Raw genomic sequence first — 20,538 nt, 5'->3', positions numbered from 1 at the left:
CTCTTTGGAGCAGCTCTTTGTTCCATGTCTGTGTGGCACCTAGCACAGTGGGGTCCTGGTCCATGACTGGGGATCTCTTGGTGCTGCTCCTACATTCCTGTCCACTGACTCTGGCTCTGTGGTCACATGCACTCAGCGCTCCCCCAAACCTCAACACAGCAAATAGAGAGCCACGTCCCACCTGACCGCAGGCATCCCCTGAGGTAGGAACCCTTCTCGTCCCAACATCCACAGCCCCTGCTAGAGGGCTCACACCCCTCTGAATGCCTACAGCTCCCATGCGAGCCTTGCCCCGGCCCCACCCTCCATGTGCCAGCCTCCCCAGCTTACAGAGCCGAATGCCCGCAGACCCTCACACCGAAATGCTGCCTGCCATAATGCATCAGCCCCTGCCAGAGAAGTAACACGTACCTGATGTCCACCACCCTGCCAGGGCACCCTTCACCTCCCCATCACCTGCCGCCCTCACTAAGGAAATCACACACTCACCCCAAACATCCTCTTGCAATAACCTCCCACTGACTGTCCGCAGCACCCCAAGGAAAAAATAGTTCCCACCAAGATGCTCCTAACATGGCCTAGTATATGGAGCATGAGACTGGAACTCAGGGGACCAGGTTCTATTCCTGGCCCTGCTACTGGCCTGCAGGTTAAGTCACTTCCCCTCTCGGAGCCTCAGTTTCACCATCTGTAAAATTGGGAGAATGCTGCTGAACTGCTTTGTACAGCTCTGCAGATGACAAGTGCTAACTAAAAGCTGGGTATCATTATCAACAGACATTGAAAAAGAATCTGTCCCTGCACAGTCTCTATGGGGGATGTGCAACAGATGTGTGGACCCTGCTCCAATTTTCTGCAGCCCCCCACTACCGGAATTGCCCCTCCATGGATGTCGGCAGCCCAGTGACTCCCACACCCCTGATAGAGGCCACTCCTGCTCTGTAGCGCTCACCCACCTGAAGGCCTGCAGCCCTTTGTAGAGGCCGCTCTGCGTGTCAGGGTTAGGAGCTGCTAGGAAGTCGTTGAGCATCATTCGCCCCACAGACTTCTGCACCAGTTTGCAGAAGGGCGTGTGGAAGATCATGAACTGGAAGTCTTCCAGGGTAAAAGGTTTGTCCACCCCCACTGCAGCAGAACAGGAGACAGAAGCCACCCATTAGAGACCCATCAACCCCACTCTGCACAGAGAGCCGCAGCACTTGCAGCAGGCACTGAAGGCAAAGACCCATAGACCTGTCCCACAGAAGGGGAAGAGACCCACAGCCTTCCCATGCTGCATAAGGAGACACCGACAACCCCATGGATGCCAGAAATGGGGACAATAGGGGGAGATGTATTCACCCTCATACTAAACTAGGGCAGGAGAGTTCCTCACAACTCTCTGGCACAGAGCCTCACCCTTCCTGCTGCAGGAGCTACCTTGAAAAGGGACTGGCCCCTGGACCTGGAAGGGCTCTCTCGATCCAGCGAACTATGAGTGCTGCAGACGCGGCTACCTCGGCCTGGGCTCAGCCGCGGGGCCTGTTCTGTTCTGGGCCAGTGGGTTGGTTACAGTGGCTATTCAGCACAAGCCCATGCAGCCAGGCGCTCGCGCTTCTCTCCGATGGGGAACGCCCTCATGGCTCTGGCATGCTGCTACCAGTGTCCTCCCCGGGGCACAGAGCCCTGGATGGGTCGCAGCAGGGAAACATGAGGTTTTAAACTCTCCTCAGATGGAGGAAACAGCACCCACCACTTCAACATATGCTGTCTGTCTGATCACCCAGCCAGGCCTGGCCCCTGGCCTCGCATTAACTAGCCTCTTTCCAATGGCTCTCCCACCACTTTGTCTACCAGCCTGGTCAGAGACCAACAAATTACGGGTTCATGGACTTCTGGTGTCTCCACTTCCTATCCCCACCACTGCGTTCTCACCACTCTTGGCCCCTCCAGTCTCTGACCCCTTTGTCCTCATACCCAGAAATCCACAGGCCCCACAACATGGGATGGGGTGGGGGAGACAAACACGGAGGTGGTGGGGGAGACAGAGAGACATACTGTGAGCTCCACAGAGGCAGAGGAGCAGATCCCCCAGCTGACATGGAATAATAGAAATGTCCAGTGGAAAGGAACCTTGAGAGGCCATCTAGTCCAGCCCCCTGCACTGAGACAGGACGAAGGAAACCTAGACCATCCCTTACAGGTGTTTGTCTAACCTATGGCACACACAAGATTTCCCACTTCACTTGTAGGCTCTGTACCTTTCTGCCATTGGCTCTGGATTTTCTTGCGGTAGACAGAATAGCATTGATCCAGGGCCCGGAAATAGCACTGGATAGAGAGTTTCCCATCCACCATGGGATACTCTGAAGCCAGGTCTGGTTTGTAGAAATCATATACATGTTCCATGTGGGTTCCCCGAACACCTTGGAGGAGAGAAAACAGACTCACCATTGCGTATTGGAGACAGCAGGGGAACAGAACCTCAAACCCTCTCCATACCAGCCCCCCACCTGTAACGAACCTCTCAGCCAAAACCCACCACAGCCCTTTACACACAAAATATTCATCCCGTAAAATTCACAAAATTACATTTCATGAGCCACTTTCCACCTCCTCTTCCTGCTCTGACCTCATTCTATAGCCTGCATATTTAAGATCTTTTCTATGAAGAGAACCTTCTCTGGATACACTGGAAGGGTAGATAGATTCTTGGACCATCCCTGTCCGTGTAGTATTTGAGCACCTTCCAGTTGTGCATAACGCAACATGACTAACATCTTGTGCGTGTGGCCCACTTTCTCTCAGCCTCCCTCTAAAGGGGAAATTCTGAGTGTGGCGGAGTGCTTGGAGTGTTTTTATATAAATATGTACGTGCTGCTCTGTGCTTATAACAGAGAAGACAGATCAAAGAAATGTGTTGGGCACTGGGAAGGGAAGGTGGTGAAGGATGGGATGGTCCTGGGTTCCTAGGGGAGTTCATTCCAGCCAGCCCCCAAGAAAGCTCAGTCTCCAACACACACACAAGCTTTTCCCTTATAGTAGAGAAGTCCATTCTGCCTGAGGTGCAAAGTTGTCGACCACGGTCATCATCCTGGAGCTTTAGTCCCTCTTAGATACCCTGGGCTGAAGCAGAGATCGAGCACCTGGAAGGTAAGGACTGAGGCAGTGTCATAAATATAAAGGGAAGGGTAACCACCTTTCTGTATACAGAACTATAAAATCCCTCCTGGCCAGAGGCAAAACCCTTTCACCTGTAAAGGGTTAAGAAGCTAAGATAACTTCACTGGCACCTCACCAAAATGACCAATGAGGAGACAAGATACTTTCAAAGCTGGCGGGAGGAACAAAGGATCTGTCTGTCTGTGGGATGCTTTTTCCGGGGACAGATCAGGAATGCTCTTCATAACTCCTTAAGTTAGTAAGTAATCTAGCTAGAAATGTGTTAGATTTCCTTTTGTTTAATGGCTGGTAAAATAGCTGTGCTGAATGGAATGTATATTCCTGTTTTTGTGTCTTTTTGTAACTTAAGGTTTTGCCTAGAGGGATTCTCTATGTTTTGAATCTTATTACCCTGTAAGGTATTTACCATCCTGATTTTACAGAGGTGATTCTTTTACTTTTTCTTTAATTAAAATTCTTCTTTTAAGAACCTGATTGCTTTTTCATTGTTCTTAAGATCCAAGGGTTTGGGTCTGTGTTCACCTATGCAAATTGGTGACGATTTTTATCAAACCTTCTCCAGGAAAAGGGGTGTAGGGCTTGGGGGGATATTTTGGGGAAAGACGTCTCCAAGTTAGCTCTTTAACTGTTCTTTGTTTAACACGCTTGGTGGTGGCAGCATAGGGTTCAAGGACAAGGCAAAGTTTGTACCTTGAGGAAGTTTTTAACCTAAGCTGGTAAGAATAAGCTTAGGGGGTCTTTCATGCAGGTCCCCACATCTGTACCCTAGAGTTCAGAGTGGGGAAGGAACCTTGACATGGTGGCAGAGCGATGGGATCATTTTGAGATTTTTTTTTTTAAGATGATTTTGAACCAGAAGCACAGCAGGATTTTAAAAGGGTTTTGTAAAAGGGGACAGCAGCAAGCATAACAAAGCAATCTTCTTTTTGTGAGCTGGAGTTTTCTCTACCTAAAGGCAGGGTAGTTAACCTCCTGCCGGGAAATTCACAAGTTTTTCCCAGACCTGAAGAGGTTTTTTTTTTAGCTAAGAGCAGCTAGAGGATTTTTCTGTAGGCTGAGAATAGCTATCACAGAACATAGGTATCAGCTTACAGCACAACTAAATTTTACAAGCCAGGTTTTTTTTGTTTGTTTGTTTGTTTGTTTTTTAACTCTCGGGTGTAAAGTTAGTTAAAAACAGAGAGGCTAAGATGACAGAACCCAAGGCAGAATAATCCAAAGAGGCTGCCCACAGGAGAGAAATGGAGGCAAAGGAAAATGAAATGGAGGCTGCCCACAGGAGAGCTATGGAGGTAAAGGAAAAAGAATGGAAGCATGCTGAGGAGGAAAAGAAAAAAGAATGGAAGCATGCTGAGGAGGAAAAGGAAAAACAGAGGAAGCATGCATGGGGATGGAGAAGGAAAAGGCTCAGCAGAATATACCAACAAACCCTAGCAATCCTTCTTCAGGTACCGCTTCACATCCCAGGAAGTTCCCCACCTACAAAGCAGGCTATGATACCGAGGCCTTCTTAGAAAAATTTGAAAGGGCCTGCCTTAGGTACAGCATCTCTACAGACCAGTACATGGTAGAGCTGAGCCCGCAGGTCAGTGGGCCCTTAGCAGAGGTGGCGGCTGAAATGCCTAAGGAACACATGAACAAGTATGAACTGTTTAAAACCAAGGCGAGAGTCAGAATGGGGCTAACACCCGAGCATTCCCGTCGGTGGTTCAGAGCCATAAAGTGGAAATCAGATGTGTCATTTACCCAACATGCCCACATTGGGAAACATTGGGATGTCTGGATATCAGGAGCAAGTGTTAAATCTCAAGAAGAGTTGCCCTTCCTAATGCAAATGGGGCAGTTCTTAGAGGGTGTTCCTGAGGAAATAGAAAGATACATCCTAGATGAGAAGCCCAAAACTGTAATCAAGGCGGGGGAGATTGGAGCCAAATGGGTGGAGGTGGCAGAAAAGAAAAAAACTAGTAGCAGTTGGGGCGAATATCAGAAGGGGCAAACTGGAACAAACGGGTGGAGAGAGGAGAGAGGAACTATCCTAGTCGCAGTTGGAGCGGAGACCAGAAGGGACAACCTCTGAACTCACCTTACTGCCAGGGACAGCGCAAGACCACAACTACACACCAAGGAATACTCCAGACACCTTATCGTCCTGTCACACCGTTCTCCAGTAACCCACCTCACCCCAGTGACCCGTCAGCTGGACGATGTTTAAATGTAACGAGTCGGGGCATGTAAAGGCCAACTGCCCCAAGAACCCCAACAGATTACAGTTCATTGCACCAGAATCACACCAGAGGTCCTCAGGCCCAGATGCCTCCCAGATACCTTCGGAGCAGAGGGAAACTGTGAGTGTGGGTGGAAAGAAGGTCACCGCGTGGAGGGACACCGGAGTGCAAGTGTCGGCTATCCATGCTTCCTTAGTGGACCCCAATTTAATCAACCCAGAGATCCAAGTGACAGTTCAAGTCCAACTCTTTCAATTTGCCTACAGCCAAGTTGCCTGTCCAGTACAAGGGCTGGTCAGGAACGTGGACTTTTGCAGTCTATGATGATTATCCCATCCCCATGCTGTTGGGGGAAGACTTGGCCAATCATGTGAAGCTAGCCAAGAATGGTCATCCGCAGCCAGGCTAAGCAAGCTGACATGCCTAGCTCTGTTCTGGAAACTTCTACCAGGACCAAGCCAGAGGTAATGGACCGGACCCCATGCCAACATCTGCAATGGCAGTAGTGGATCCAGTCCCAGAGACCAAGACAGAGCTAGTCCCAGAACCAGAACCGGCGGAACAACCAGCACCAGAACCATTGCCAATACTGAATCCAGTACTTGCAACCCCAACACCAGAGGGCCCCACCAAACCTGCACTGGCAGCAGCAGATAACCCTACATAAGAGGCTCAGCCGGAGCCTGAACCCTAACGTAGTGCACCAGTGGAAAGCGGTTCACAGTTAACGGAAATAGCCCCATCCCCTACATCGCTTCCAGAGGGACCAAGCCTAGGATCACAATCCAATGAGGAACTGATGTCTCCAGCCTCAAGGGAACAGTTCCAGACCGAACAGGAAGCAGATGAAAGCCTCCAAAGAGCTTGGACGACAGCACGGAGCAACCCACTGCCTCTCAGCTCTTCTAATCGATCCAGGTTTGTTGTAGAAAAAGGACTTTTATACAAGGAAACTCTTTCTGGTGGACACCAGGAAGACTGGCATCCTCAGAGACAGTTGGTAGTTCCAACTAAGTACCGGGTAAAGCTATTAAGCTTAGCCCATGATCATCCTAGTGGCCATGCTGGGATGAACAGAACCAAAGACTATTTGGGAAAGTCGTTCCACTGGGAGGGAATGGGCAATGATTTTTCTACCTATGTCCAGTCTTGTGAGGTGTGCCAAAGGCTGGGAAAACCCCAAGACCAGGTCAAAGCCTCTCTCCAGCCACTCCCCATCATTGAGATTCCATTTCAGTGAGTAGCTGTGGATATGCTGGGTTCTTTTCTGAAAAAGACCCCCAGAGGAAAGCAGTACATACTGACTTTCATGGATTTTGCCACCCGATGGCCGGAAGCAGTAGCTCTAAGCAACACTAGGGCTAAAAGTGTGCGCCAGGCACTAACAGACACTTTTGCCAGGGTAGGTTGGCCCTCCGACATTCTCACAGATGCAGAAACTAATTTCCTGGCAGAAACTATGGAAAGCCTTTGGGAAGCTCATGGGGTAAATCACTTGATTGCCACTCCTTACCACCATCAAACAAATGGCATGGTGGAGAAGTTTAATGGAACTTTGGGGGCCATGATACGTAAATTCATAAATGAGCACTCCAATGATTGGGACCTAGTGTTGCAGCAGTTGCTCTTTGCCTACAGAGCTGTACCACATCCCAGTTTAGGGTTTTCACCATTTGAACTTGTATATGGCCACGAGGTTAAGAGGCCATTACAGTTGGTGAAGCAGCAATGGGAGGGGTTTACACCTTCTCCAGGAACTAACATTCTGGACTTTATAACCAACCTACAAAACACCCTATGAACCTCTTTAGCCCTTGCTAAAGAAAACCTACAGGATGCTCAGAAAGAGCAAAAAGCCTGGTATGATAAACATGCCAGAGAACGTTCCTTCAAAGTAGGGGACCAGGTCATGGTCTGAAAGGCGCTCCAGGCCCATAAAATGGAAGCGTCGTGGGAAGGGCCATTCACGGTCCAAGAGTGCTTTGGAGCTGTTAATTATCTCATAGCATTCCCCGCCTCCAACCAAAAGTCTAAGATGTACCATATTAATTCTCTAAAGCCCTTTTATTCCAGAGAATTAAAGGTTTGTTAGTTTACAGCCCAGGGAGGAGATGACGCTGAGTGGCTTGAAGGTGTCTGCTATGAAGGGAAAAGTGCTGGTGGCGTGGAAGAGGTAAACCTCTCCCTGACCCTTGGGCGTATGCAGCGACAGCAGATCCAGGAGCTGTGCACTAGCTACGCGCCGACGTTCTCAGCCATCCCAGGACTGACTGAACGGGCATACCACTCCATTGACACAGGTAATGATCACCGAATTAAAGTCCAACCTTACCAGGTGTCTCCTCAAGCTAAAACTGCTATAGAATGGGAGATCCAGGATATGCTACAGATGGGGGTAATCTTCCCCTCTGGCAGTGCATGGGCATCTCCAGTGATTCTAGTTCCCAAACCAGATGGGGAGATGCGTTTTCTCGTGGACTACCGTAAGCTAAATGCTGTAACTCGCCCAGACAACTATCCAATGCCACGCACAGATGAACTATTAGAGAAACTGGGATGGGCCCAGTTCATCTCTACCTTAGACTTAACCAAGGGGTAGTGGCAGGTACCGCTAGATGAATCCACCAAGGAAAGGTCAGCCTTCATCCCACGTCGGCTCTGTGAATTTAATGTGCTCCCTTTCAGGCTGCGGAATGCACCCGCCACCTTCCAAAGACTTATAGATGGTCTCCTAGCAGGACTGGGAGACTATGCAGTGGACTATCTTGACGATGTGGCCATATTTTTGGATTTCTGGGCAGAACACCTGGAACATCTACAAAAAGTCTTCAAGCGTATAAGGGAGGCAGGACTAACTGTTAAGGCTAAGAAGTGTCAAATAGGCCTAAAAAGAGTGACTTACCTTGGACACCAGGTGGGTCAAGGAACTATCAACCCCCTACAGGCCAAAGTGGATGCTATCCAAAAGTGGCCTGTCCCAAAGTGAAAGAAACAGGTCCAATCCTTCTTAGGCTTGGCCAGATATTACAGGCAATTTGTACCGCAATACAGCCAAATCGCCGCCCCACTGACAGACCTAACCAAAAAGAAACAGCCAAATGCCATTCAGTGGACCAAAGAGTGTCTGAAGGCCTTTAACCAGCTTAAAGCGACACTCATGTCTGACCCTGTACTAAGGGCCCCAGACTTTGACAAACCATTCCTAGTAACCACAGATGCGTCTGAGCGTGGTGTGGGAGCAGTTTTAATGCAGGAAGGACCAGATCAAGAATTCCATCCTGTCATGTTTTCAGCAAGAAGCTGTGTGAGATGGAAAGCAACTGGTCAATCAGTGAAAAGGAATGTTACGCCATTGTCTACTCTCTGGAAAAGCTACACCCATACGTTTGGGGATGGCGTTTCCACCTGCAAAACCGGCCATGCTGTGCTACAGTGGCTTCATACCACCATGGGAAATAACAAAAAACTTATTCGGTAGAGTTTAGCTCTCCAAGATTTTGATTTCGACATGCAACACTTCTCAGGAGCTTCTAACTAAGTGGCTGATGCACTCTCCCATGAAAGTTTCCCAGAATCAACTGGTTAAAATAGTCCTTGAGATATGGAAAATATTGTTAATCTTTATACACTTGGTAGTATATTTAGAGGTGCATGTGTCTTATTAACTCTGTTTTTTCCTAGAGCTCCAAGAAGAAATCACAGCCAGTGTTTCACCCTATCTGTGATTTGGGGGGCATGTCATAAATATAAAGGGAAGGGTAACCACCTTTCTGTATACAGAACTATAAAATCCCTCATGGCCAGAGGCAAAACCCTTTCACCTGTAAAGTGTTAAGAAACTAAGATAACTTCACTGGCACCTCACCAAAATGACCAATGAGGAGACAAGATACTTTCAAAGCTGGAGGGGAGGGGAACAAAGGGTCTGTCTATCTGTGGGATGCTCTTTCCCGGGACAGATCAGGAATGCTTTTTATAACTCCTTAAGTTAGTAAGTAATCTAGCTAGAAATGTGTTAATTTCCTTTTATTTAATGGCTGGTAAAATAGCTGTGCTGAATGGAATGTATATTCCTGTTTTTGTGTCTTTTTGTAACTTAAGGTTTTGCCTAAAGGGATTCTCTATGTTTTGAATCTTATTACCCTGTAAGGTATTTACCATCCTGATTTTACAGAGGTGATTCTTTTACTTTTTCTTTAATTAAAATTCTTCTTTTAAGAACCTGATTGCTTTTTCATTGTTCTTAAGATCCAAGGGTTTGGGTCTGCGTTCACCTATGCAAATTGGTGACGATTTTTATCAAGCCTTCCCCAGAAAAGGGGGTGTAGGGCTTGGGGGGATATTTTGGGGAAAGACGTCTCCAACTGGGCTCCTTCCCTGTTCTTTGTTTAACACACTTGGTGGTGGCAGCATAGGGTTCAAGGACAAGGCAAAGTTTGTACCTTGAGGAAGTTTTTAACCTAAGCTGGTAAGAATAAGCTTAGGGGGTCTTTCATGCAGGTCCCCACATCTGTACCCTAGAGTTCATAGTGGGGGAAAGAACCTTGACAGGCAGTGAACCCGATATTCTATGGGAAGTTGGCGTAGGAGGCAGAGGATGGTTTGTTGGGCCCCTGGCATCCCATGTTGCTGAGGAGATGTGCTCCCCCATCCTATATTAGCTCGAGTTTACTAAGTGCTGCCGGTTTCATGGCCAGGTATACCACACTGCTGCAGCCCATCTGAGAGGTGACGAAGGTGTGTACAACTGAGGCCAGGTTGTCATCTGCCAGCATGGGGCAGAGTTCCCCAGCCAGACGGAGATTGCAGAAAGTGTTACTCATGGACACTGCCACATGAAAGCTCAGCGTCAGCAAGGAATTCAGGAGCCTCCTAAGCTATGGACTGAACTGACCAGCTGACCAGTTGTGCCACCATGGCTGCAAACTCCTCAAAGTGCTTCCTCTGGTGGCCAGCACTGGCCATCCTGGTGACAGTGGTGTGGTTGTATGTGGTGAAGGAGAGGTAGAGTGGTGTGTCATCTGCATATCACTGCACTTGAGTCTCTGTCCTCTGACCAGTTCCCCTAGGGGCTGCATGTAGATGCTGACTAGGATCAGGGACTCCATCAGCGATGGATTCAGAGGCAGCAGTGCAGTTCCTATCACTGCCGCTTGAGCGTGTCCCTACCAGATGGATTTAAACCATTTTAGTGCACTCCCCGGGACCCATCACCTCTCAGAGGCAGGACAGCTGTATCTCATGGCTGATCGTGGGGAATGCTGCAGAGAAATCAAGGAGGCTGAGATTGGATGTCTGCCCTCTTTCCACTGACAGCAGGAGTTCATCCAGCAGTGCCACTGAAGCAGTTTCAGGCCCATATCCTGCCCTGAATCCAGAATATGCCAGGTCTGGAATATTAGCTTCAGTTAGATGGGCATGTAGTTGGGCTTTGGCTAATGACTCTGCAAGCTTGCTCAGGAGTGGGAGATTGATACTAGACAGTGCCCAGCTAGAACCGATGTGTCCAGGGCAGGTTTCTTCAGTGCTGCTTGGACAGTTGCGTGTTTGAAGGGGGAAGGGAAGATGCCTTCCTTGAACGAGGCTGGTTGCTCAGGACTCTCCTTCACTAGCCAGGAAGGGCCTGGGGTGGACTCAAGCTGCTGTAGGGTTTCCAGTCTTCCCTGAGGAGTGAATGTGCTGAACTCCAGAAATGGGCTGCTGGTGGCTGGATATAGGCAGAGAGGGCCCTGTTTTGAAGGGGCATTAACCTTTCAGTGCAGCAGGACAATGATTCTTTGCAGCCCTTGGTGCTGGGTTCTGGTGCAGGCTGTAGGCCCTCAGGATTGAGGAAGTTGTTTACCATCCTGGACAGCTCCTTAGGACAGTTCAGGGCCTGTAATACAGCCTCAGCTTAGGCCTGGGGCAGCTGTGTGTTTCAATCTGCTTCAGCCTTCATTTTCTGCCATCCACACTCGAGATTCCAACCTCCCATCCAGCTCAGAGTTGGGAACAGCTGGGTGACAGAGATGGAGGGGCTGTGGGGGTGGGGAGACAGTGTGTCAGAGGTCAAGGCGGAAGTACCAGGATGATGATTCACCAGTTCCTCGACTCCCCATTCTGTGCTGCGTGGGCGGCTGTGCTGGAATTCAATAGCATCTAAGAGACTGTGTGGTCAGGTCAGGCTCACGGGCCTTGTCAGAGCTCTCACAGTTCCCAGGTTGCTGCCTGTTGGAGGTGAAGGTCCAGCTCAGCCAGTGACTGGGCTGTGATGTGATCAGCAGCGAATTGACTCCAAAGACCTAGGTATGACCCACTGTGTGGGTGGGACCAGAGACAGCCTGTGAGATCCAAGGGCCGCAAGTGAGGACTTTAGGCTTTAGCATTGGAGGCCTTGTCAGCACGCATGTTAACATTTCCCAGGACATCAAGTCTGGGGCATGCGCCAGCACTGCCAACAAGAGTCAGTGTAGTGAATCCATAGTCTGTCTGTGAACGTGAGCTCTAGGTTAGCAATGGCTCCTGGTTCTAGCATCCGGTAAGACAAGGTCATCTAAAGCCATTCATCAGAGGCACCTCATTCAAACTTAACCTTTGCAGAGAAGACAAATGAAGTGCCGCCTGGTTCCTGGCCCTGAGATGGGCTGGGGGAGACAGTGAGCCAGCTGTGATGAAGTGGGGGATTCTCTTGGGTTTTTCTTGGTTTTTCAATGGTTTGCAATGCAGACAGGGTGGGACTCAGTTTCCCTGGGTGTTACTGGTTTAATGAGGTGATGGGAGAGGGAGTTTGTTGTTACAGAGGACCAGCAATGGAATCTGGGACCCCAGCCAATGGCCTGGAGAATGGATACCCCAGCGACTAGTGACCAGGAGGCCCAGCTTGGGAATCACAGCCAGTTCTGGCCAGTGGGAGGACAATGGGCTGCAGAGAGAGGACCCCGGTGACCCGACCAGTCAGTTCCAGCCAGTGGGGAGCAAAGGACGGCTGAGAGGAGAGGAGGCCCAGGCCACACTGGTTACCACGACAGAAGACAAAGGACAGAGTCGGGACTTGCCGGGGGGTGATATCGGATGCCCAGCTGGAAAGCAGGGGGGCTAGGGACTGGAGGGAGAGAACAGGCAGAGCTCACCTGGATGCAGGGGAGACTTAGATGTACTGTGCTGAGGGAGGCCAGGCCTGAGGGCCCTGAGAGTTTCCTATGCTGCGTTCAGATGCTCAATAAACTCTCCTGTTTTACACTGGCTGAGAGTCAGTCCGGTCTAGAGAACAGGGTTGCATAGTTCCCTCTGGGAGTGGAGGCCCCGGGGGTCCAGAGCGAGTGGACTCCTTGAGGGAGCCCATGGTGAGAGACAGGTGTGCTAAGGCTCAGAGAGGTGCGGTTCCAGGAGGCAGAGGGGCTTAACCCCCGAGACAGAGAGTGGACCCCCGAGAAGGGCTGTCACACTGAAGGGGGTTCCCCCCAGGGACCATACGGGGCCAAGAGTGGGCATGACCTGTGAGTCCATGACACCAGCACGCCCACCCAACCTGGTCTCTTTGACACAGGCAGTCTCTGGGACTAGGTCGCTGACAAGGACATGTATTGTTTGCTGGCAGTGGATCTCACACAGATCAACATCAGTCTGAATTCATATAGTTTTGTGCTGCCTGCTTCAGACCTGCGTCTAGGAACCTTCCTGAGCTGTGCACAGGCAGCAGGAGTCTGATATCCATGCTCTTAGATTGCTCTGTTTTCTTGTATGATTCATCCCAGTTTGGACAGTGACGGGTAAGGCAGAGGGCTGTGTAGTGCCTGCTCCATTTGCCAAATGTCAGGGAAAAGGTGTGTTTGATCCATAACACACTTGAGTCCTGGGAATGGGCCCAGCTAACGTAGCCTGTTCCTGGATCAATCATGTTGGCCAGATTATGGAAAGATCTCAGCTTCTCTGGATCTTTTTATTTATTTATTTTATATCTCTTGTATACTTCCAGTCCTTTGTTGTTCATTAGGTCAAGCCATATGTGTACTGGGCCTGGAACAGTTGTGTCCACGGTCTGTAATTTGTCAAGTTCTTCCAAAAAACCCTTTATTTGTTTTTGCAAATTTAGTGTCTCTTAGTAAAATCCTTTGTTGCCTAAACCATATGCTCTGTTTCCATCAAAGTCCTTGTGCTTATCACTAGTTTCATCATACTTATGCTAGCTGGATGGAAATGCACAGACACAGGGCCAGAGTCTCAGCTGGTGAAAGGTGACATAGCTACACTACCCTCAGTGCAGCCAGGCCGATTCACACTTGACACATAGTTTCTCTGAGAGTGCCACCACATATTGTTGAAGCTGGGGCATCAATCATTCTCTCTTTATTTAGCCAACCACGAGGCTGATGGCAGCTGTGGAAATTCAGCAATTCTTCACAATTAGCTTTAAGACCATGTTAGATGTTGCGTCATGTCATGGGGTGTGTAGATCCCATGTGGACCTGGCAACCAAGGAGTTACTAGAGGAACTGCTGATCAACCTTGATTAGCAGCCTCACAGCAGCTAGGAGAATAACAGAGCTGAAAAGCAGAGTGGTTGGTGGCTGCCAGAGAAGCAAGCAGGCCAGGGACCGAGGGTCCTGCCAGGAAGCTAGTGAGAGACTGCCCCAGAATGACAATGACCCAGAGACAAAATAGCCAGAGCCACAGGCTGCAGAAACCGATAGACCCAAGGGAGGTAGGAAGAAACTCAGGACACAGCAGGAGAATTGTGGAGGACTGATTCTGTCTGCCTGCCTGGGTTCAGGGCCCTGAGCTGGACCCAGCAGACTGGGTGGGCCCGGGTTCCCCCGCCTAGCCCTTAATAGCCAAAGGGGGTTCTCGGCCCCTTGAAGACAAGTCCCAGCTAACCCCCACCAAGCATAAGGGGAAGTCCGTAAGCCCCAGTGGAATGGAAATTAATGTCCTTGACCCCAAAACAGGACTAGAGAGAGTCAGAAAAGAAGAGTGGACTGACCACCCCGCTGATCCAAGTGGACTTTGTGCAGTGCCCTGTCTGGCCAAAGGGAGGCACTGACACACTGGGACACCACTCCAAATGTCTCTTTCCATGAGGTTTAAGTAGTTCTGAGGAGCCAGACATCAGGCATGCAAGATGATTGCACCTGAGAAGTTCTTTCCTCTTTTACATTTTATTTTCATGAAGGCCTCCTTTGCACACTTCACCTCTGCATGGAGGAGACTGCAGCAGCTTGGACTCGGTACTCCACAATTTTCTTTTCATACACAGAATTAGTGGCCAAGATTTTGAAAAAAGGAGCCTTGAATTAACCCAAGTTGAGTGGGTGCTGGGCACACAGCAGCTCCCACTGACATCAGACCAAAACCACAGCTCTTACTCATTATTGATCATCTTATTAAGAGCCATGAAGTGCCCCGTGTCCCTCCCTCATCCTGAAATATGAATTCCACAGGAGACCAATTGCTGCAAGGCTCAGGAAGGATTGATGTCCTGAGACACAACTTGGGACCATGCGTCTCCAGGGCTAAGCTGCCCCAGGACAGTGGCCTATTCCTAGAACCTGGGCAGCTCTGGCCAAGCTCCAAACACTCCTAGGAAAGACAAAGTCATTCTATTAACAGTACCAACCTCTCTCTAGCACCAGAGGGGCCTCTGGTCCAACCAGCATCGCTACAGCTCCTGCCCCTCCCGTGGGACGGGCATTGCCAGTGGCATAGACTGCAATGTCACCACAGACCACCACTGCATAGCGACCTAGGATAGGACGAGAACACAGAATTGGTTAGGCATAAACATGAAAAAAATCACATACAAGTCTAAATCTCTGTTTATCCCTCTGCCAAAAGTTACACTGTGGTTAAGTTTACATATATGTAAGGTGGAAAAATCCCTTGAGACTTGTGACCTGCAAGGGAAACAAAACTGAGCATGTGCCCTTTTCACCACTGCCTTGCTTTGATGGATAGACCCTTTGATGGATAAAGGGGGCCTGACATGTTTCTTCCTCCTTGTTTATATGTTAGAAATTCAGAGCGGCCTAGCCAGGAAGCCTGGGATGCTGTCAGACAACTTGTGCAGTCAGGACATTACAAGACTCAAAAAAGTGGCACCCAAGGTGAGATGAAGGGTTTAGTCCATGTTTGCTTTTGTTAGCATCGACTTCACTTCAGCAAGTAATGTGTCAGGGGAAGGAAGCCTCTGCTAAATATGCAACATCCCTGAAAGAGAGAACAACAGACATCCTCTGAAATAGCCAAGAGGTCCTACAGCCAAACCAGGGAAGCCCAGAGCCAGCACTGAGTCCAGATCCTTTTAAGGCAAGGACACAAGGATAACTTTAGAAGCCTTTCTAGCCCTCTTTACATCCTAAAAATCAAGAAAAGGGCACAAGTGCAATTTTGCGGGGAAAGAAAGCTTTGAAAGTCACCTTTAAAGTCCCAATCTGCCAAGCAGACGTTTACAGGGTCCCCTGTGCAGAAAGGGGCATGGCCAAACTGCCATGGTGACATGGTTTCAGATGTCGCTGCTGCCATACTGTCACAGATGTGCATCTACCTACCCCACAAAAAGGGTCGGGGGTAGGACTATGGAGACAGGACTGTGGAGCTCTGGGATTACAGGGGCCAGGCTGCTTGCCTGGGGCTTGGCCATGTTCCTCATTATGGGAGACAACAGGCCTCAACTCTTTCAGCCTGAGTGCTGAACATACTTAAAAAACATCAAGTGGCCCCAACCAGCACAGAGCGGCCCATCCCCTGCTATTGCATTGCTTGGGATGTCTGCTCTGCATTAAAACAAAACAACTCTGCTTCCATCTGACACTGATTTATTGGCAACAGAAACCGGAGCCTGCTGTTCCCTACAGCACCCTCTGAGGCTGCAGGCCGGGCCAGCATCCCCGCCGCAAGACAGAGCTGGACCTTTGATCTCCGCAGACACTCCCCAAGTCCTTAGGTAATGGTAGCTGCTCCACACCCAGGGAGCAGAAACCCCGGGCAAGCACCCTGCTGGGGATTCCCGAACCATGAGGCGGATTCCCCAATGAGTGTAGCTAGTTCCTGTGCCTCCCTCCTCGCAGCTCCTGGTGAAGCCAAGCTCCCAGCCTGCTCTCCCTGTAGCTCCAATGCAGCAATGGGATCGTCAGAGCTGCTTTCCTCCCTCCTGTGATACTGCAGGTAGCCAGCGGGGGAGCTGCGGAGCAGCTGCACCAGGCAAGGCCCAGTGGCCGCTCAGGGGGCTCCCAGCAAGGCTGCTGTACGGGAAGCCATGGGCAGGCACAGCACCAGACCTGATTCAGACACTTCAGTTCCAGCATAGCAGGTCCAGCCCAGAGAGCGGACTGCCAATTTGTAACCAGACTAGGGTTGCCAACTTTCTGATGGCAGAAACCAGATCATCCTTGCCCACCCCTTCCCTTCCCTTCAGCCCTGCCCTGCTCCACCCCTTCTCCAGTGCCCTGCCCCCACTCACTCCATCACCCCTCCCTCTCCTCCTCCCTTGCTCACTTGCTCATTTTCACCTGGCTGGGACAGGGCGTTGGGGTGCGGGAGGAAGTGAGGGCTCCAGCTGGGAGTGTGGGCTCTGGGGTGGGGTCAGGGATGAGGATCCAGCTGGGGGTACAGGCTCTGGGGTGGGACCAGAAATGAGGGGTTCAGGGTGCTGGAGGAGGCTCTAGGCTGAAGTGGGGGTTGGGGTGTGGGCTCTGGCTCGGGGTGCGAGCTTTGCAGTGGGGCCAGGGATGAGGGGTTTGGGGTGCAGAAGGGGGTGTGGGCTATGGGCTACAGCCGGGCAGTGCTTACCTCAGGTGGCTCCCGGAAGTGGCAGCATGTCTGGCAGCTCTGGAGCAGTGCTCGGGATGGGGGCGGAGCGTGGAGCCTCCCTTACCATTCCTGCGCCTAGGGGTCAGACATGCCACCACTTCCGGGAGCCGCGCAGAGCCACGGCAGGCAGGGAGCCTGCCTTAGCCCCGCTGCACCACCAACTGGACTTTTAACATTCTGGTCAAAAATCAGACACCTGGCAAACCTAAACCAACCCCCCACTATATTCTAAACACTATCTCCCTCAAGGCCTCAGTTCAGAGCCTGGAAGGCCACCAGTCTGGGGTATCAACCACTGTGAAGCCGGGGCAGCCATTCCCCCAAGAACCTGCCCTACTGCCACTGGCCATCTCTCACTGGAGCCCTGGCTGGGCCCCGGGTGGCAGAGCAGTGGCACCTACACCCATGCTAGCTGGACGTCACTCACCGTCCCAGGAGCTGGACTCCACCCAGTCAGCAGAGTTGAAGAGGGAGGCTGTGCCTCCATAGCAGGCATTTGTGGTGTCGATGCCTTCAATGTCCGTGTTCCCCGAGTCCTGGAAGAGCTGCATTAGGACAGTCTTGACGGCCTTGGACTTGTCAATGATGGTCTCTGTGCCTACCTCCAGCCGTCCAATGGAGTCCCAGGAGAGGCGGCTGCGTTCCACAAGGCGCTGCACCACGGTCAGGCATAGGGAGTTAATGTCCTCATGGGCCGAGCAGAAGCCCATCTGCTTCTGGCCCAGGCCCAGGGTGTACTTCCCGGCTTCCACGCCATCATACTTCTCCAGCTCCACTTGTTCTACGTACTGCGAAGGGAAATAAACCTCCAGCGCGAGAATCCCCACGTCCTTCGGCCATGAGTCCGACCGAGACAAGTGCTCCACAGAAGCAGTGGAGAAACTGAAAGACAAGGAGAGTGCTGAGCGTCCTCCGACATGTGGTGGGAGAAGATCGCAGACTCCTCAGGGGCACAGCCAGCTGCATGCATGCACGCACAGACCTAGTGCAGGCCACGGGGGCCATACCAAAACCTGAGACAGTGACAGCATATAACGCATGCTGCCCCAACACAGATCCCAGAGGAGACAGCAGAACCCTCATGAGCGGTGACATCTGGCTGCACACTCTCACCCAACACAGACAGGAGAGCCAAGAGAGGGCACAGCAGCCTCCTCACAGGCAGCAATCTGTTAACCTCACAGCCTGCCTCAGAGATGTCCCCATTTGCAGATGTCTGCAAAGCAGCAGCAGGGGCCCCTCTCCACACATGCACAGAGCTGCTTTGATTCATGCTCCGGAAGGGAATCTGCATGCTATAGAACTTGTCGTCCCCCCCCCCCCAGGCAGTGTTTGTTTTATTCCAAGTCACCCCTTGTTTTCAGTTACAGCTAACTAGGGTTGCTAACCCTCCAGGATTGGCCTGGAGTCTCCAGGAATTAAAGATTATGTCATGCAATGAAATCTCCAGGAATACATCCAATCAAAATTGGCAACCCTATTACTAACAGCTCTGTTTGTTACTCTACTTGGAGAAGAACAAGCTTTTTTGCAGCTCTGAGTAGTCCGTTCCCCCAGCTGGTGAGGGATTGTTCCCTCCAGTCCTCTTGTCAGTCATGTGTTAAATGGACAAACTCAGGGGGCTCCCTTCTGCTCCTTGGGGTGTTATTCCACAGCCTAACAGATCTCCTGATACTCCATTACATTGCCTTTACCTACATTCCCTACCACTACTCCCAGCTCTCTAGTCCTCTCCTGCTCTGTTGTTTACACCCTAATTAGTTCATGTATAAAGGGGATCAATTCATAGGCCACAGTCAATGGAGAGGCTCCCATTGTCTTGACTGGTTTGGCATCAGGCCCAAAGTGCTCTGTACAGTGAGTGCTCCATGTTACTATTCAAATCACGCCACTATTCAAATCATCTTTGCAGCTTTCCCTCAGCTCCAGCCTGTTCTGCCCTTCTCTGAAATGCTTCCAAAAATTGTAATCCTTCTCTTTGGGGTTCAGCTGTATGGCCCTCTGCACCAGATACTCCAGATGTAGCTGAACCACAGCTGCAGAGAGAAGCTCCCTCCCCGCTCTGATGTGGGACAGGGTGGCTTTGCATGTGCAGCCAACCCAGACTGCAAACTTGGGTCTAGTTAGCTGCCACCCTCCTGCCCAGGTCTTCCACCCGTACCGGGTCCCAGCGCTCTCCCTCCCCCTGCATACCTACCTTTGGGAGTATGTCCCTCCGCTCTGTTATTGTCAAACCCCGGGCCCTTTGTATTATTGCTCTGTCCTCACCCTGCTCACATCCCCTCCTAATGCAGTACCAGCTTTGCACTGCGCTCTCTTCTCCCAGATCACAGAGCCGCCTCAGTGTGGCTGTTGTGTCAGACCCCCATTCCCCGGCAGTGCCAAAGCCTCCCTCACGCTGGAGCGCAGAGTACAGCAAGTCAGGTCACTCCCCAGCACAGGGCTATTCAAACACACTCCCAGCTGACTGGAACTGAGCGGCCAGGATTCCCAGAGCGTCCCAGCAGGGGCGAAGGAGAGGGCCCCATGTCCCGACCCTCAGGCCTAGCTCCCCAATCTGCCCCTCACCTGGCCGGCTGTGCGGCAGCTGTGAGGTGTGCTGGCCGAAGAGGCCACTCCTGCCTCTGCAGTGCTCGCTTCGCTTGCAAACAGCGCCTGGTTTGATTGAAGAGACGGAACATTTTCCTCCGGCTGATGGGCAAGTAGCAGCAGCGAGGTCTCTTCCCCGGCCCTGCCAGCACTTATATAGATTCCCTGCAGCAGGGCCAGGCAAAGTCCCTCCCTGCACTTATCAAGGGAGCGAACTGTGCGTGCTTCACTCATTGCTCAACCAAAGGTCACTGCCCACTGGCCAACACGACAAAACAGGAGCACCCTTTCCCCACAGCCCCCAGGCCCTCCTTTACCACTGCCTCCTGCACAGCCTTGCTCCCCTCCTCACCTCCTTTTCCAGCACTGCATCTCCCTGCAGGGCTCGCCTCATGCCCCGTGGGGCCTGCCTCCACCACAACTCCCTTGTCACCACCCCTGATCTGGGAGGAGGGAGGACTGCTGAAGGTCCCAGTCTGCACCTGTTACCCGCCCCCCAAAAGCTCCCCCAGCACCTAGGAGAGGGTCAGGTACCTCAGGGGATGGGACACACCAGTGAAAGCTGCATGCTCCATGGTGCCCAACTCAAACTCGTCCAGCTGAATGTTTGCCAGAGGGGCTCTTTCCCCAGCGTGTTCTCTGGCACGCAGAAAGGTCCGGGGCAGCGGCTGGGGAATTGTCAGTGGAGAAAGACAAAGCTAGACACTTTTCCAGAAGGAAAAAATCTGTCCGATTTCTCCATCCCGGCTCTGAGAACCAGCTTGTCGAGTCTCCCCAG

General features: G+C 51.2%; 1 protein-coding gene across 1 annotated transcript in view; it reads right to left on the bottom strand.

The window, feature by feature from the left end:
* Positions 1–19,943, bottom strand: part of HMGCS2 (3-hydroxy-3-methylglutaryl-CoA synthase 2) — a 30,956-nt gene extending 11,013 nt beyond the window's left edge. Inside the window, exons 1-5 of the mRNA XM_043490688.1 lie at positions 19,740–19,943; positions 17,599–18,053; positions 14,980–15,105; positions 2,241–2,405; positions 957–1,125 (exon numbers count right to left, since the gene is read on the bottom strand). Of these exons, the coding sequence (XP_043346623.1) occupies positions 957–1,125; positions 2,241–2,405; positions 14,980–15,105; positions 17,599–18,053; positions 19,740–19,852 (1,028 nt within the window). The 5' untranslated portion in view covers positions 19,853–19,943. The remainder of the gene's footprint in view (positions 1–956; positions 1,126–2,240; positions 2,406–14,979; positions 15,106–17,598; positions 18,054–19,739) is intronic.
* Positions 19,944–20,538: the final 595 nt, after the last annotated feature.

This window comes from Dermochelys coriacea, chromosome 8 (genome assembly GCF_009764565.3).
Source record: "Dermochelys coriacea isolate rDerCor1 chromosome 8, rDerCor1.pri.v4, whole genome shotgun sequence".
Classification (NCBI taxonomy): domain Eukaryota; kingdom Metazoa; phylum Chordata; order Testudines; family Dermochelyidae; genus Dermochelys; species Dermochelys coriacea.
The sequence above is the reverse complement of the archived record's forward strand: the minus strand, read 5'-3'. Positions and strand labels throughout refer to the sequence as shown.